We start from the raw sequence: 19,046 nt of genomic DNA on the forward strand, positions 1-19,046 counted from the left end.
CTGCCTGAGTCTCTCCCTGCTCTGGGCTCAGATTACAGGAGAGAAGGGAGGGGTGTGGGGAGAGGAGCAAACTGAGCATGCTCTTGCCCAGGGCAATGAGGTTTAAGCTGAAGTCAGGAAGTCTGATACAGAAGCCCATGTGTACACAATAGAAGGAAAGAAATGCAGTGTTTCTTTTGACAGGGGACTCAGATCAGCATTACTTTGAGGGTTTACTGGTATATTTAGGTGGACCTTTCTGATAAGGCTTACTTAGTTTTAACCTTTCCTTCTCCTTTAATGGGTTTTTAAAAAAGCATTAAAACATTTTCTACTGTAAACAACTGAGTTGTAAAGAGCCAATTTCTCAAGTTTATATCTGCTCCAGCTCTCATACCACTTTTTACCACTGTTCTATATGAATAGACGTGAATTATTGCAATGCCCCAAATGTAGTACAACTAGGGATGCACCGAATCCACTATTTTTTTCGACCGAACCCCCTGAATCCTTCGAGAAAGATTTGGCTGAACACCGAACAGAATCCAAATCCTAATTTGCATATGCAAATTAGGGGTGGGAAGGGTGAAGCATTTTTTACTTCCTTGTTTTGTTACAAAAAGTCACGTGATTTTCCTGCCGGATTTGGTTTGGCCGGCAGAAGGATTCAGCCGAATCCTGCTGAAAAAGGCCGAATCCCGAACCGAATCCTGGATTCACTGCATCCCTAAGTACAACAGAGACAAATTATTTCCATCTCATTTGGTCAAGCCCTTAAATCCAAGCCTTCTGGTCGCAAGTCCTTACATGCATTCAGGAAAAAACTGCTTTGCCTAAACTACTGACCCCTAAGGTATGTCTACTAGGCGTAGTAGATGAGGTCACACCAAGGGCAGCAACTAGAATTCTATTTCGCAAGTTACTGTTTTATGCCCCCAACACTCAAAGACAACACTCCATCTGATACAACTTACATATGCTGCAAGAGGGTGCCCCCAAAAATACAAAGGGGTGTGGCGAGGCTGGCTGGATGCCACGGAGCAGTTGTACATCCAGATATGCCAGGCCAATAGTCAATAAGATAAGGCACACTGATCCAACACTGTATGGCCAATGAACACACAATGAACACACAAATATACTTAAGTCTAAATAAACAGGGGGAACCAAGCAATGATTTGGGAGTCTGACAAAGAGGTCAATATTCTAATGTACGGGAACTCAAATTACACACACACAATACTGAAATTGAAAGAATTGATGAAGGAACCATGAATGTCCTACTGTTATGTTTATTGTTGTATGTGTTTTATAAAAATACAAAATAAAAACCGTTTTTAAAAAAAAAAAAGAAAAAAAGATTTAATCTGTTTCGTTCTTTTCCTATATGAGCCCAGAGCATGTGCACTGAATCAGCAGAAATGAAGATGGGAAGTTACTGGTAGCATCTTTGGAGGCATAGATCTTCAGTGTGAAATGGCTGTGGTCACCCAGAAAACCAAAAAATAATTGCATTTCAAGTATACCTTGTTAAGCTTTCGTTCTCCTTTTATCTGCTTTACAACAGTTAAAGCTTCCGTTCCTTTTTTACCTGCTTAAAACTTTGTTGCCATCGGTTTGCTCTTTTCCTTGCTTGTCCTGCTCCTACTGACATTGGCAAAGTTCTGTACTGCACAGACAGTAGCAAAGGTGGCATAGGCAATTCCAGGGAATGTGAAATTAGATTGTACATATTAATTGAGAATCACTGAAAAGGTCCATAACAAAATGGCACCCACTGTTTTTGTAATCTTCCTTCACCTGCCTCAAGTAGTTAAAGACAAGGGCAGAGGCATAAGCAAAGTTTCAGCAGGGATAAAGGATATTTTTTTGGGTAATCCATGATGTCTTATCTGTGAGAATATATGTAATATTAATGTAAGAAATATAGCAGAGAAATGCAGAATTGTATTTCTTATTTTATTAGGAATAATAGTAACACACTTTGGTCAGCACTTTAAATACATGCAAATACATCTCTGTTTAAATATGACCTTGCCTGTTAGAAGAGATAAAGCACCAAAGGATAACATTCAACCAGTAGCAGCAGAGGGGATTGCTTAGTAGATAGAAAGCCAAGTGTGCGCCCCTGGCATACAGAGGCGGTAAGAGCAAAATGCGAAAAACAAACATTAACATGTATTATCCAAGGCTGAGGGTTTGATATATGTGTTATTTCGAAGGCTTTCTATTCATTCCACTCTTTGCGAATGCTCAGGTTCCACTCCCAGGTGAGGTGATCGTGATTGTCATCATCGGTAAAGTATGACTTGTTAAGGTAAGTTCCTCGTGCCAATATTCCTTTAGGTGCTTCTTCTAATGGTGTGAGGAACTCATATTCATCTTGTCGTGGTCCATAGCTGCCTACCATAAATAATGGTTTGGCAACTGCAGTAAAATCAGAAATACGAGAGTAAGGCATCAGCAAGCGTTAAATGAGTTTATCAACTACAAAATATCAATTTAAATGTATTAAATTGGTTTTAAAGGAGAACTAAACCACTGTTAATCAAAAAATCCCTGTTTTTCCATTGGCCCTTCTCCATGCTTTCTCCCTCCATAGTACCTTAGTTGAAAAAGTGTCCGTGGCATTAACCATGGCATATTCATGCAGAGTAGCGCAGCAGAGCTCTTAGGTGCCATCTTCTGTATCTTTGCCTTCGGATATCTTCTGAGCTATCCGGCATTTGCGCAGTAGGCATGAATGGCTTCAACTGTGCATGCACGAAAAAGCTATGGGGCAAATTCACTAAAGCGCGAATCTTCTAACATTAGCGCAAATTCACCAGCGTCATGTCATTTCGTTACTTCGCCGATTTACTAACGGGCGCTGGCGTAAATTCGCTAGCGAATTGGACCTACTCTAGCGCTACTTTGCATCCTTAAGCCAGGCGAAGTTGCGCTTTGGTGAAGGGTCAATGTAACTACGCTAATTCACTAACTTGCGCATTTTACTGAACGTTACCTCTTGCGCCAGACTTGCCTTCGCCACCTCAGACCAGGCGAAGTGCTATAGAGTAGATAGGGATTGCTTCAAAAAACGTTGAAATTTTTTCTAAGTCCCAAAAATTTTTTTGGGGGTACCCTCCTTCCCCCCTACATTTCTTAACATATGGCACATAAACTATACAGTGGGCACATGTATAGGGCAAAATAACAACTCTATTTTATTTTATGAAGCTTTCCCAGGCTTGTGTAGTGTAATGTATTTGCTGCTACATATACGTCCATTCAACTTTAACTTGGCGCCGTATGCAAATTAGGCAACGCTAGTGTAACTTCGCTTTGCTTGACGAATTAACGCAATCGCGAATTCGCTACCATTTGCCTTCCTGAGAGTGAATTAGCGGCGCCCTGGTGAAACTTCGCCTGGCGAAGGCATCGCTAGTGCATTTTCTCAGCTTAGTGAATTTGCCCCTATGTGTCTGTGCTCACTTCTCGAGGAACCCGAAGATACAGAAGATGGCGCCAAAGAGCTCCACTTCGCTACTCTGCATGAATATGCCAAGGTTAATGCCAGGGATAGTGTTGTGCGGGCTGGACTGATACCCGCGGGTTTATCCACGGGTCGGGCAGGTGGTGGGCTTTTTCGTGCATGCACAGTCCTAGACCTGATTGTTTTGCCAACATGACTGTCCCATCTCAGATTGTCAGTTGGGTTTTCTAATGCTAACGGACTCCTGCTGCACAAATATGGCAGCCCCTCATAGAGGAACATGGGGGGTAAGAAAGGTAATGTAAAAGCATCTGGCAAATACTTTTATGGCAAAAGTATACAAAGTATGCAAAGACAATATTATGATAGATATAAAAAAGGTTGTTTTCAGGTGTCAGTATCTCTTTAACATTTCTTTCAGCTGCAACCAACTCTGCTGTGAGTCACTGATAGATTTCACCAGCACTGATTGGCTGATTCCATCAGCTACCAATTAGAATTGTACTATTGACAAACACATTGAAAATAGATTGAGGTAGTAACATTTATATTTCAAAAAGTGTAATGGGAAAAAAAACCTATAAAACCTTTTTTTAGAATAGCGACAGTTTTCCTTTAAAAAGAAATAAGGAATTCATGAAGCAATCTGTTTACCTCTCACTCCAGCTCGGTATGTATGCTGCACATACTTTAGTCCTGAAACAATCTCTTTATTGACCTGTAAATAGGAGTATACAATTAAACATAAAATTGGACAAATTATAATGTTTGTTGATAACCCAGTATTTTGTTTAAAGCGACCATTAAAGGGAAAATATACCACCATTTTCGCATGAGCTCATACAATTGGGTTTATGTAGAATAGATGTATAACACAACGAACTGGCAAAAATATACATTTTTAGTATTTGTTTTCTTACACAGACATACAGTACCTGATTTCACAGATTGAAAGAACACCAAAATAGTCTCAAAACGACTTATGCAACCTGTCCCATATTTCATTGTGAATTGATAGATTATGGGAATTTAAGTCTCTCTGCTTTCCATAGTGATTGTTGCACAGACTCTGAGAAACAGAAGGACTTCAAGTTCCCGAATACTTCACTTCACATTGGAGCAAGGTGAAGGGGGGCTGCATGACACCCTAAGGGGTGGGGAAATGGTTTGTACCAGTATTATGGTTTTAATTTAATCTGTCATATTACTTTTATTCTTCTCAATCTTCTCCTTTTCTAAGTATGCATGGCAGAGTACCATTAATTTGAATCAGTCAGTCAGTCAAATCCAAACTCTGAACACAATTTATCTACAACATTTCTACTCTCCCATTTAAGATGCATTTGTTCAATCCTTTTGCCAGTGATATTCAAACAGTGACTAGCCACAGTTTTGCAAACAGCTTGCTTAAAATTCAACATTTCATATCTAATATTTTAATAGTACAGGTACGGATCAGTTAACCGGAAAACCCGTTATCCAGAAAGCTCCTAACTAGGGAAAGGCTGTTTCCCATAGACTCCATTTTATCCAAATGATCCAAATGTTTAAAAATGATTTCCTTTTCCTCTGTAATAATTACTTGATCCCAACTAAGATATAATTAATCCTTATTGGAATCAAATTTGATTCAAATTTGTCCGAATACGGACCTACTCAATCAAAAACTGACCTATTCGACCACAAAAAAAACTTCGACTTAATTTCGGTTGGTCTTTTTGAATTCGAATTTTGACGTTTTTTCAATTCAAAATTTGACCCTCGATAAATATGCCCCTTAGAGTATGAAGATCCAAATTATGGAAAGATCCATTATCCGGAAACCCCCAGATTCCGAGCATTCTGGATAACAGGTCCCATACCTATATAATAAATTTCAATGTATTACTTACCTTAAAGTGGATTTTTACTCTGTATTCAACTCCTTCTTTGAGAGCAAAAGTTTCTTTTTTCAGATTTGTTATATCTCCTGCAGAAAGAGATGTTTTATACCATATGCTGAGTTCCTGCTGTCAAAGCCCTGATATTATTAAAGCCAATGTAATGTATGTGTTTTAGATAAGTTTGTTTTGATACCCTAAGGGGTAAATTAATCAAAGAGTGAAGTTCCGCCACTAGAGTGAAATTCCGCAGCTCTCCATTCATTTCTATGGGATTTTGAAAGGCGTATTTATCAATGGGTGAAAGTGAAATTTCACCCTTTGATAAATACGCCGCCTTTAAAAATCCCATAGAAATGAATGGGAAGTGGCTGAATTTCACTCTAGTGGCGGAACTTCACTATTAACTTCACTCTTTGATAAATATACCCCTAAGTTGGTTATTTATTAAAGGTCAAATTTTTGTGTAATGTGAATTTTGGTAAAACTCTAATAAATTCGAATGGTATGTTATTTATAAAACAGTTCAGAAAACTCGAATCGGATTTGAATTGAGGTTTTCCTCTGAAAAAAAGTAAGGTGCATGTTTAGTAACCCAGACATGATACCAGTGGTAGGCATTCTGCACCTCCATGTAGCTCCTATACTACCAGATTTAAATGGACTTTATAAAATTTTGTTAACTTGCCCATACCTGGGGAGATGTTGACTTCTGGTTCTGAATTTTTTAACAGAACTGGCAGAATCAGTCCATGTTTGAGACTAAAATGATCAACCTATTTCAGATGACAAGTGATTATACTTGTTCAGCTATGAATTGTACAAACAGAAATATCTAGTTGGCTGAAGACTGTATGTGGAGCATGGTCAACCTCACTGCACAAAAACTAATGCTTGTTCAATGGGGGCAAATTGATTAGTTATGGGCCACTATTTTTTTTATTTTTTGGTCCTGCCTCTTCTCACAGCCTTTTGTTAAACCCCTACTCTGAAATACTTAGGGGCAGATTTATCAAGGGTCAAATTGAGAATTAGAATTTTTGAGGTTTTTTTGGCCCAAACTGCCAAATTCGACTAGGGTCTTATTCAAATTTGATTCGAGTTTTTTAAAACAATTCCAATTAGAGTTTCGAGATTTTTCATACTCTGGCCCTTTAAGAACTCAGATTTGACTATTCGCCATCTAAAACCTGCAGAATTGCTGTTTAAGTCAGTGGGAGAGGTCCAGGGATCAATTTTGAGTTGTTTGCAGCCTTCAGGGCTTTCAGATTTCAGGGCCGATTCCATTCATCCAAGTTTAAAAAAATTGGATTTTGTAAATAAATTTCAATTGGTTGAACTTTGAATTTAGGGGAGTTTAGGGGAGTTTTTAAAAGCTCACATAAATTCTAAATTCAACTTTTGATAAATGTACCTCAGCATCATTACTCTCATTGACCAAGAACCATCCATTACTATGTTTGCTTTGTAGGTTAGGGGGTTTTACATAACTATAATCTACAAAGCAAATATAGTAATCTAAGGATGAAAGGATCAAAGTGCTAGACAAGTTATCACATACCAGTAAGATCCATTGTGATTGGTTTTGGAGCAGTGGCACAAACCAGTGTGAGGCGAGTTACAGTCACATTTGGGGCTGATGGATCTGTAGAAACAACAAAAAAGTCCTATTAAATACTCCATTAACTTGATTAATCCTGAATTTCCTTTAATAATTGTTAAACCTAACCCATAATTGCATTAACTAAAAAACACTGTAATCCAATCTTATATTGGATATCAAATAAGGACATGTACCTGCTACCACAGGTCCATCTCCTAGAAGGGATTTCTTGTACTTGGCTAAACTCTCATCGTCCTTGTCGAGCTCTTGTATTTCCTGTAGGGACTTCTGGGGAGGGGGCTTGTAGTTCAGTTTTCCATCCAGCTCGTCTTCATCTTCCACCTCATGTGGGACCGGCTCGTTTTCTGTCATTTTTATCTGCATAAATGCAAAAACGCTTGTTTTCTATTTTATTCTAATTTATATTCATATATTCATATATAGTGAATGGTTGCTTAAAATAGGTGCCAAGAAATCAAAGGTTTTCAAGTTTCTAAAGCTGATTTATAAATTAGTCATTATCATCTTATCAGTTCAGTTTGATTGATGAGAAAATGTATATTTTAATGTAATATTTTCTTCTGTACTTAAAAATGCAGAACTTTGGTAATGAAATATTTTAGAAATAATGAAAAGCAAAGTTGCTTTGACAGAGAGAGTGAGAATCTACAATAGTCATCATTTCGGTTTATGTTATAATTCATGGACAGGAAAGTGAAGGCCTGTACTGGGACAAAATTGACTTTACTTGGCCCTATTATGTATAAACAATAGAACCATAATCTTTGCTCTTGCAGCTGTTGTAGCGTTTCTGAGGGTGCTGGATCATGTAAGTTAACACTGATATAAAATGTTTTTGGTGCCGTCTTGCCTTACTGGTATCATCTTGTCCTGTGCAGTCCCCCACTCTGCCTACAAGTTGTTCTGCCTAATCCAAATCACTCACCTGTATTTGTATCCCACCAAACAAAGCTTTGGTTATACTCTTTCAAATATAGTCATGTCCCACCAACACAAAGGGGTAAAAATGATGTGTAAAAATTGTTTGAAAACATTACCTTAGTTGTTGCCCACAAACGACCAATCAGATCTTTGCTTTTGTTTCTAACTTGTAGTTGACATGGGCAACATCACTGGTGATGTTTTCCTCCAATTTTTGAACAGCATGATACATAAGCCCCTCATTGTCCTTGGGTTGACTTCATATCATTAGTGGTGGTGTCTCAGTTATACATGAGAACTTGGGCCAAAGTCCTTCTACTCACATATCTCAGATACTATTTTGAAGGATGAACATCATTTTTGATCAGATGTTTTATTGTAATGAAGAGATCAAAATACCTTGGTTCTGGGCCATAACTTCCCTTGTGCTTCGACTAACTTATATGGAATTTTGGCCTTTACTTCTTTGCAGTTGACTCAGGGTAATCTGATATAATCTCATTAAAGTATAATGAGTATCAGCCTTTCATGTTAGATAATATGTTATGTATGTATTCTCACTTATATGTCAGAAGAAAAGCAAATACATAACTCTAGTAGTCAACCAGAAAATGTCATTATAGCCAAAACAAAAAGAAAAATTGAATCATGGGGAACGAAAACCCAAAAAACATTGTTATACTGTATAACCTTCTTTTGAATGATGACTTAAAGCACCCTCTTGAACTCTTGTGTGGAAGGAATTTGTTGTTTAATTATGGCATTGTTATTTTAGGAATGGGGCCAACAACAAAAGTTTTGATGAGAAATTGTGTACTTCATTGACAAACGCTTGTGCCACTTCTGCTGTTAGGTTGTTATGTTATATGCGTTTCTACACAGTACATAAGCTAATGCAGTGGTACCCATGTTGTAAAGCTGCCCCCTTGAAAGAGTACTGTCCCATATGCACATGTTAGCCCATCGTTTGAGATTATTTATCAAGGTGGAAAAGTACAAGGTTCTCTCACACCACTAGGCCTGTTTTGCACTTTGAAACAACGTATCTGAGTCTGGGGCCAGACACGGAGCTCTAACTTGCTATTCAACTACTGCCAATCCATGTATGGCCTATTTTGGTTTCCTCAGCCATTTTTTTACATTATTACATACATACTTAAAGAGAAGTTAAAAATCACATTGGTCCTTCAATTTCAGCCCATCAAAGTATGTTCTAGGTATTGCAATCTATTGTAACCAATTAGACATTTGTTGGCCATTGAATGCAAATTGAGTGCTTTGTTTTAGTAGACTATATGCAAATTGAGGTTCTTATTACAATACACCTTTTATCCAGAAGGAAAATATAACTGAAGTATGTTTAAAAAACATTATCTTGGCTTTTCCCTCCCCTTTTCACTTTCCATCTGTATTCCATAACATGACATTTGCCCTTGATGTACATTTTGTAAAATTTTAAAAGATAATAAAAAATATTGAACAGAAATAAAAACATTATTTCAATAACAATAGCACCAGGTATCCAGTATCTGTCTGACTATCAATCTATCTAGTTATTGATATGAAAAGGTGTTATATATAAATATATATATATATATATATATATATATATATATATATATATATATATATATATATATATATATGTATAGATATATATATATATATATGTATATATATATATATATGTATATATATATAATATTTGCTCTTGAAAGTATTTGGAACACTAAATAGGAGTGTGTACCATGGACTCCAAAAATAACAGAAAGCTATAAGTATAGTGCAGTTGTTCCTTGCCCATACAATCAGTGGAGCTCATTTATAAACACTGGGCAAATTTGCTCCTGGGCAGTAACCCATAGCAACCAATCAGTGATTCGTTTTTTTTCAGCTGACTGCAGGTTGAACACTGAAAGCAATCATCTCATTGGTTGGTGGCCATGATTGCCCAGGTGCAAATTTGCCCACTGCTTCTAAATGACCCCCACTAGTTATTTTAGGTGATCTTTAACGTTACATTATCTTCCTAATTCTCTTAATACTTTTTGTGAATTCCTTTTGGCTTATGTATTTCCATTTAAAGGAAAACTATACCCCCCAAACAATGTAGGTCTCTATTAAAAGATACTGAGTAAAACAGCTCATATGTAAAACCCTGCTTCATGTATATGAACCATTATCATAATAATATACTTTTTTAGTAGTATGTGCCATTGGGTAATCATAAATAGAAAATTTCCATTTTAAAAAATAAGGGCCGCCCCCTGAGATCGTACGATTCACTGTGTACACATACAAACCACATGTTAGGTCACATGAGCCAATTAACAGACAGAGTTCTGCCTTTTGCTTCCTCACTTCTTCCTGTTACAGTTAGTGTTGTAGTATTTCTGGTCAGGTGATCTCTGAGGCAGCACAGATAGAGTCAGGAAATGGTGGTTCAAGGCAAGAGATGTATAAGGGCAATATTTATGTAAATATATATTCCAGTTTGGTAAGATTCTTTAATATGTCATTCAATTTGATACAAACTATCTGTTGCTTAAGTATTCATTTTGGGGGTATAGTTTTCCTTTAAGAGGGAATTATGGAGAGATTAGGCAGATGCAGCTAGTCTGAAAAAAAGGGTAAGACAAGTTCTTCTCACCTAAGTATTTACAGAATTCCAAACATACAAATATTAGGTAAGCAGTTATAAAATAAACTCAGCTTAAATATGTTTGTACTAAAATGAATTATAAACATTTTCCAGCCCAATGACTATAGTCAAGAGACATTGAGTTCTAAAAAATATATAATGATTAAGTATAAAACTAGACTATACTCAAATTGCCATAGCAGCAATGTATGAAGAGAATATCATTTACAGAATATGTTTTTAGTTAGGGAATTGGCATTCAATATGCAGTTGAAATATGGAAGACAGAACCAAAAAATATATTCCCCTTCTTATTCCTCTGAAAAATGCTGTTAATTTCTATACTTCCTCTTATTAAACTTCTGTAAAAGCAGATGCTATTTTAAGAATTCTGTATCATTGCAATCTTCTGCTAGAATGGATGAATAAATAAAGTTACTTTGCTCTTACTACCAAGGACAACATGAGTATGGCACAAAGACAAAGCAAAAGTAATGGTATTTTGTTTTATCATTTGTCTTTTTTTTATGGCACTATCCAAATGTTGGTGTGTCATCTGCTTTTTGCTGCGAAAAAACTCCCATAGTCTCAACTGTATAGTAAAAAAAATGTTGTGTGGTTTGAAAATTGTCTAGTGAAAACCGCCCATTGACTTCAATGCTTTTGGCAATTTTTTTGCCATTTCATGAATTTTCAGCAAAGCAAAACAAGTCATCACTAGTTGGTGCACAAGCTTAAAGGAAACATATAGGATAAGTGAACTCCCCCTAACATTGAAGGCATTAATGAATAATATATGGTGCTGGTTTCACTTTGGGCTAAAAGTTATTTTATCTTTAAAAAACGGCCCCTTTATTGAAGTGTATGAATTCTGCCGCACACCTGTACTCCACTTCCACTGCAATGGTGGTGTAAGTCCGTATGCCCGGCCGGATCCCCTATTGTTTGGAAACAGATCCGCGCACACTCAATTGAATGCAGTCGGGGAATAACCCCATTTTATTATGCCACCAGTAATTCAACATTTCTGGGGTGGGGGAACCATGAAGGGAGGTTTTTCCCTCGAAACGTTAAATTACCGGTGACATAATAAAATGGGATTATTCCCCAACTGCATTCAATTGAATGTGTGCAGAACTGTTTCCAAACAATCCCCTTTATTGAAGCACCCTATAGATCTGCTACAGTCGCTGTCTGAGTTTCAAATGAGGGTTGGGCGTGTCCTAACAGTGTGTTCCTCTGCCAGAAGCACAGTAGGAGGGGAATAGCCAATCACAGCACTGTAGTCACACAAGCAAATACAGGCTTTAGTTCCCTATCAGGGTAGCCTAACTGCTGATTGGTTCCTATCCTACAGTACAGTGTGCATGGGAAATCAATAGCCCATTTGTTCTTTGTCTTTTCAAATGAAGCCCCCAAGCAAAAGAGTAGTGATTAATACAGATAGATAAGTTGCTTAGGGTTCGAGTCCCAGAATCTGCCCTCGATAGATTGTAGGGGTGATCGGGGTGTGGTATTAATTGCTTGGGGGCCAAATTGAGTGGCAAAGTCATGGCACAGCTGTAAGTATCGATATAGAAGAATTGTTGGTTGATTCAGTTTCTCCCTGAATTGTATCAAAGTAGGGAATGCACCTTCGACCAGCAGGTCTTGTAAGTGGCAAACTCCCAATCTGGGCCAGTAGTGGAAGCTTGGCAAGAGCAGAAGATGCCGATAATTAGAGTTTCTCCAGAGGGGAGCCTAGTTCTTTTTTGTGCTTTAGTTCTAGTTTAGTTTATAACAAAGGGCAAAAAAGAGGTATGGGCAAGACCTTTCCCCAGATTTTAGTTTCAGAGACTAATAAAATTGCCATGACATTGGAAATAAGTCTTGGGGAATCTCATGATAAAAAAACTAAAAAAAACGAAAGAAACTAAAAAAACACCAAATACCAAACATTTGGTATCAAAACATTTTTTGGAAAACCATAATAAAAAATCCAATAGGTTTGAAATGGTTTGGAATAGAAAGGGTTAACAAAGACTGGAGAGGAGGGGATCTGACCAACAAAACTTTACAGAGAGAAAGTTGGTGGAGCCATAGGCTGAAATCCCTTTCACCACAAGGTTTAAATGTTGATTTCAATTTAAGGGCTTTTTTAGTGTAACAAATTGAGATCCAATCATTGTAACTTTTTTCACTGATAGGGTATGTAATGCTGCAACTAAATTGAAACTGTTACTATATGGTAATAGAGCACCTCAATTTAAGGATTCTTTTAGTTTAACTAATTGCTATTGCTAAAAACTTTTCCAGTGAAGTAGGATGTAATGTTGAAATTGAAGTGAAACGCTTATTACATGGGAATTGAAGATAGAGAAAGATATCTGTGGAAAATGAATAAAGTTAAAGACATTTTGAATTTTCGTGGGCATTAAAGAGTGACCGTCAAAGGAGGACGTCATCGCTCTTGGAAGAAGCCATTCGTCGAAACGCGTTGAGCAAGGATTGCCAGATTGTCTGGAGGCGGAAGCAAACTGTGGATATGTGCAAAAGATAGTGAGAGATGCTGAAGAAACCAGAACAGCGGACAGAGACTTCTCACATTGATTTTACAATCGATTTTATCAAGGATGTTTGTGAGTGTATTTTTAATTTTTTATCAAACGGTTTTTAGACGCTTCTGCACATTTTGCTCTTTTCTTGCCCAAAAAGGATCTAGGAAACGAAAAAGTGGAGGAAGTTATCTATTGCATTCAATGCTTGACGCATTGTGACGTCTCACGTCTCACGTCTTGTGAGTACCACCGAAACCCTCACTGGGTCGGGAAATCCTTCATCTTGGTCACAATAGTGAACTTTGAATTTTGGTTCTCCCTCTCTCTCCTACTGGTTCTGCTTGTAACCCATTTTGACCTTTTTATTTTATTCTAGCTATAATCCTTCACTTCTTATTTTATTTGTTTTTTTTAGTTTCTTTAATTTTTTTAGTATTTTTATTTTTATATTATTTTATTTTATTTTTATTTATTATAACCTTATACACACTTTTCACTTTGTAAAATATTTAAATTCACTTTCTGACACTGGCTATATGCTGTCACAGCAACACGTATTTCATTTGAGGTCACTTTCATCACTGAAAAATAATTGTTAAATTAACACCAAGGGTGTGTCAATTAAGCAGCTGAAAATACTGCACTATATTATCTTATTTTTCTGTTTTTGTTTCCCCCTCGATTAACTTACGTTATTTGAGGGACACAGCAATTTAATCTTTGACTGTATTTGTTTACACAGGCAGAGGAGAGCCCGAAAATTTACTGGACTTGGAACACACCGAACCAGAATCTCAAAGTTTGTGGTTGGACATTCTCATGATAACACCCTGTGCCACACATTCCTCTGTATATATTGTAGACCTGGGGCTCAAAGTAAGCACAGTGTTACCTAATGACAATTAGAGAGTTTGGTGTAACGGTGCTACCATTGCTATTCACTAAAGTTACCCTTGTTTATGTGTTTGCAGGTCACTTGAAGCACACAAACTAGTGTTTAGCTATTAAAGCTTTGCATTAGAGTCCATACACAGCATTTAAAATAGCGGGTCTGAGATTCACAGCTTTTATGATCTGGGGCAGCCATAAATTCTATTTTCATTAAACTGTAAACTGTTATCTTTGAGTGAGTCTGACTACATAGTTGAGTAATAACAAAATAAAAGTTATATAAAACTATAGTTATATATAATATATAATAGTTATATAGAATTGACCAGCATTTTCAGGGAGTTGCTGAAAACTGAAATTTCAGTATAGAAAGGCATATAATTTAAAAAGAAATGCAGAATGCAAAAATAAAAGTAATCTGCCGATTGTCCCAGAATATCAATGACAACATCATACTAAAACAAACATTCCCTTAAAGAATAGACGATTTTATGTGTGCATGCAATTCATTTTCTTATTCACTATCTGTCATTAAAGCTGTAATTGGGGCTTATTTATTAAGCCCTGTTAGATATTTCTAATCTAGTCACAACAAATTAAAGGCTAGGATATTTTAAAAACTGGCACGAGCAGTACTAGAACCAGCAAGCGAGGGGCAAATGACAAGTGCACAAGTTTGCCCAAATGTAAAAAAATAAGATAACACCCACCAGGCTTGTGACCTGTTTTGTATTCTTTTTAGAAAGTTACAGTCATAACAACAGGCACACGTGAGTCATTGCGTTCTCTGGCCTAAAACCGTGGCAGGCACAGGCAGCTTGGCCTCGTGAGTGGTGACTTTGCTTCATGGCTCTTCCTGGACATTGAGTTTAGTGAAGGCTGATCCTATTAGAGGATCATGAACGTATGTGAGCAAAGAAGCATTAAGTGTCGTAGCCTGAAACATTTGACCACGTCTTGAGAACAGGAGCAGTGTGCAAGCTAAACTGGCAGCCGTATCTCAAGATCTGCTTATCTCCTGGAGCTGGCAAGGACTGCATGCAAATCTGCTGCCTCTCAAATGTTGTTTACACAGCAACAGAGTCAGATTTGCAGCCTTATTGTTCTTTAGAAAACACATTTTTTTATACTTGATGCTAAATTGTTCATTAGTCTAATGGCTATCAAGTAACTGTCTTCAAGTGTTAGATATAGGCCACAAAGCAAGCAGCAGCAATTGCCGGTACAGGGTTATAGTTGGTAGTAGTAGATAGTCAGCACAACGATTATTGGATTCAATCAAGGCAGTGCACGTCACTTCAATGGCCACTCTCCATTGGAAACATCATGGATAGAAGAAGTTTGAGACAGCACCACTGTATTTTTCTTATTTCTTAAAAGCCTTTAATTGTGCATAAGGGCATCACAGCAACGTTTCAGGCCTTGCGGCCTTTTATCAAGCTTGATAAAAGGCCGCAAGGCCTGAAATGGTGCAGTGATGCCCTTATGCACAATTAAAGGCTTTTAAGAAATAAGAAAAATACAGTGGTACTGTCTCAATCTTCTTCTATCCAAGGTTATAGTTATAGTTATAGGAACATGCTAAAAAGGTCTTTAAAAATGCAGTGGAGTGTGCAAAGTGCAGTTTTTGGCAACAACCGCCATTCACAATTCAATTCATAATTGCAGCCATGTAGTGTATTGCGTGACCACAGCCATGGCCACTGCAGCTAAACAAACTTAATCCCAAAGTGGGGATTGCATCACCTCCGCTTCACAGTGTTAAAATGTCATTAGGGTGGGATTTTTTTTGTCTGCTCCATCTATTGATATAACCTGCAGCAAGAACCCATGCATTACTGCCATACTTAGGGTGGCGTCAACTCTTGGTCCTCAACATCAGTAGTTGCAGTTCAGCAGAAAAGGCAGGACCAATTCAATGACAATTATATGTAGTGCATTAATGCAGTATTTGCATCCATTGTAGCATGGCCACACTTGTCCCTGTGTTCATAAACTACCCTTTAGAACTATTTCTAATAGCTGCCATTAAAACCAGACGGACATAGAATGAATACAAATACAGGCAAATAAAAATGACTGGTATTGATATAAGGGCCTTAGAATGGAATAGGCAGAGAAGGGCCCAATAAGTGACCCCCCCCCCTCATCTTTTACAGTGGGTAAGCTGTGTATGTCAGCTTCTTTTGAAAAGGATGGGTATTTTATATCCTGTATGTTGAAAAGAGAAGGAAACTTGCGGAAGTGCCACCCACTCATCTTCCAAGTTGTTATAACCTCTATCTGTGAAGAAAGTTGCCTCTCAGTGATTATGATTCTGGCCTCGACTCATCTCAGGAGAGTCATTATTGTACAGGGTCGGACTGGGCTGGTGGAACACCGGAAAAAAAACGGTGGGTCCACCAACCCAGACCCACACCCGCTCCCCGGCAGGACCCATAGCTGCTTCAGCCACACCCCCCAGCTGCAGCCACAAAGGGAAGTACAGGTATGGGATCCATTATGTGGAAACCCGTTATCCAATAAGCACCGAATTACAGGAAGGTCATCTTCCATAGACTCCAATTTTTAAATGATTCCCTTTTTGTCTGTAATAATAAAACAGTCGCTTGTAGTTGACCATAACTAAGATATAATTAATCCTTATTGGAAGCAAAACCAGCCTATTTTGTTTATTTAATGTTTAAATTCTTTTTTAGCGGACTTAAGGTAGGAGGATCCAAATTATTCAAAGATCTGTTATCTGGAAAACTCCAGGTCCTGAGCATTCTGGATAAAAGGTCCCATATCTGTAGAAGGTACGTAGCTCAAGTGGAAGGGGGAGGCGGCTGCCGATGTTTGGAAGAGTTTGCAACTGGACAGGGGGCCATTTTGTCGGCAGCCCCAGTGGGACAGGACACCCCAGTTCAACCCTGTTATTGTACATCATGCATACTAGAATATCAGTTGGGCAACGCATTTCAACATGATATTTTAGGAGTTTGGGCCAAGTTAAAGCTTAGGAAACGTTATAATTGAAACCCTGGTATACTTCCTAATAGTGCTTGTGTAATGAAGCCCTTGATATTTTCATTTATACCATCGATTGGTGTTTTTGTATAACCATAGGTTCAGATTACTTTTTATGAAATCGTAATTGTACCAACACGAGTATTGACTTGTTGAAGCGTGTCCAATAGGCTGCAGAGTTGCACTTTTTTCACCTCTATGCCCATAAAGGGAAATGACTTCAGTCATTGCATATTTGCATAGACCCATGTCAAAATGAAACTCTGGGTAGGTACGTTACTGTTGTAAAACAATAATGTGCATGGATATACTAGAGCAGAGGTCCCCAACATTTTTTACCCATGAGCCACATTTAAATGTAAAGAGTTGGGGAGCAACACAACCATGAAAAAGTTGCTGGGGTGCCAAATAAGGGCTGTGATTGGCTATTTGGTAGTCCCTACATAGACTGGCAGCCTTACAGAAGGTCTGTTTGGCAGTACATATGGTTTTTATGCAACCAAAACTTGCTTCCAGGCCTGGAATTCAAAAATAAGCACCTGCTTTAAAGCCACTGATGGCAACATCTAAGGGGTTGGTGAGTAACATGTTACTTGTGAGCCACTAGTTGGGGATCACTGTTCTTGGGGATATCACAATAGGCCCCCTTCACTGTAGTCACTACTGTTAATTATCAGCCTGCATCCAGAGCAGAATGCACAAGGGATGATGCACAGTAGGAACAAGAGGGAAAACAATGAGGAAGAGGGAAGTAGGTGAAAAAGGGGACAACAATACAGAAAGGGATGAGATAGGGAAGCCATTTAATTCTGTGGTTCACTCTATCATTTAATGCTGGGTGTAACTGTGGATACTGAAAGTCACTGTGCATTAATGTTGTCATTCTTTGTACCATTAATGTTGAGGGTTATTGTACTATTTAATGCTTCGAGTCACTGTGAATACTAGGTAACTGTACCATTTAATGCTGTGGTTCAAAGTGCCATATAAAACTGAGGAGGCAGAGGGGGTCTCTGTGCAATTTAAATTTGAGAGTCACTGTACTATTTATGACTGTTGTTCACTGTACCATTTTTCTGCTGGCCCACCAGTATGGGGCTCTCCATTTGTTCTCTTGGCACACCAGTGTAGATTCTGATCTTGATTTGTACTTGTGACACAGAAAGTCACATTTTCAATATTCTAACCTTTAAAACTCTGATATCAATTTTATAGTGCCTTTGGCATTATTTGTCTTGCAGGTTTTACAGTTTAGTTTACAGATGTCCATCCTATGGCTTTACTACTTTTGCTGAACTACAATTTGAATCAACTCCAGAGACCTTTCTGCTTTTGGAGGGGGCTGGGAATTTAACTATGGTGGTCAACAGCTAAAAAGTCAAAACCACTTTGGAAACCAATGGGATTAATGAAGTCAAGAATCTCCAAAACCAGCTCTAAAGATCATTGTGGTGCTCACACTACACAAATAAAGTAGATATATAAAGTATATAAATGCAAACTGTTTTACTTTTATAATAGCATTACCATTTTTTTCACAATTATATATCCTTCCCTAAACATAATTTGATTATCAAAAATTAAAGCACTTACCTAGTTTTAGTATGTGCTGCTCTTTGCAGTAGAAACTATCCTCAATGTGCTTCTCCGTCTGTCGGTTGAAAAGGGGAAGGAAACTTGGTGAAGCAAACACCCCCCCTTCTCTGTAAAACCACTTGAACAGGAAGTTCTTCAAATTTAATCGCATTTCTGTTTTAAAAAAATGACAAGAATAGCATCTCTTCAGTATACTCAGAGATATTAGTAACAGGACAAAGCAGCAATGATCAGGTGCTCACTAATATGCAGTCTGGGGGGGGTACATGTTTTAGATGTGATTTAGCCTGTGGTGGGATGTCATTTATCCACTAAATTCAACTGGTACTATTTGAACTTTAAAATAAAATCTCTCAATCATACACAAAACATGGTTCAGTTTAAGGACGAGGGAATTGGGTAGCTTTAATTAAGGACAATTTCTGGCCTAATTGTGTATTGTTATATTTGCTTTTATCTGTCTATGAGGCAGATTTACTAAAGGGCGAATTGG

At 37.8% G+C, this 19,046-nt stretch overlaps 1 protein-coding gene across 1 annotated transcript; it reads right to left on the minus strand.

Annotated features, from left to right (window-relative positions):
- Positions 1 to 1,924: 1,924 nt before the first annotated feature.
- arhgdib.L (Rho GDP dissociation inhibitor (GDI) beta L homeolog) lies at positions 1,925 to 18,584 on the minus strand. Its single transcript, NM_001095374.1, is given in 6 exon segments — positions 1,925 to 2,406; positions 4,109 to 4,172; positions 5,347 to 5,423; positions 6,896 to 6,979; positions 7,132 to 7,315; positions 18,551 to 18,584. Coding segments are annotated over 5 exon segments (603 nt in total). The 5' UTR covers positions 7,310 to 7,315; positions 18,551 to 18,584; the 3' UTR covers positions 1,925 to 2,206.
- Between the last annotated feature and the right edge of the window lie 462 nt (positions 18,585 to 19,046).

The sequence above is a fragment of the Xenopus laevis genome, chromosome 4L, assembly GCF_017654675.1.
Source record: "Xenopus laevis strain J_2021 chromosome 4L, Xenopus_laevis_v10.1, whole genome shotgun sequence".
In the NCBI taxonomy this organism is placed as follows: domain Eukaryota; kingdom Metazoa; phylum Chordata; class Amphibia; order Anura; family Pipidae; genus Xenopus; species Xenopus laevis.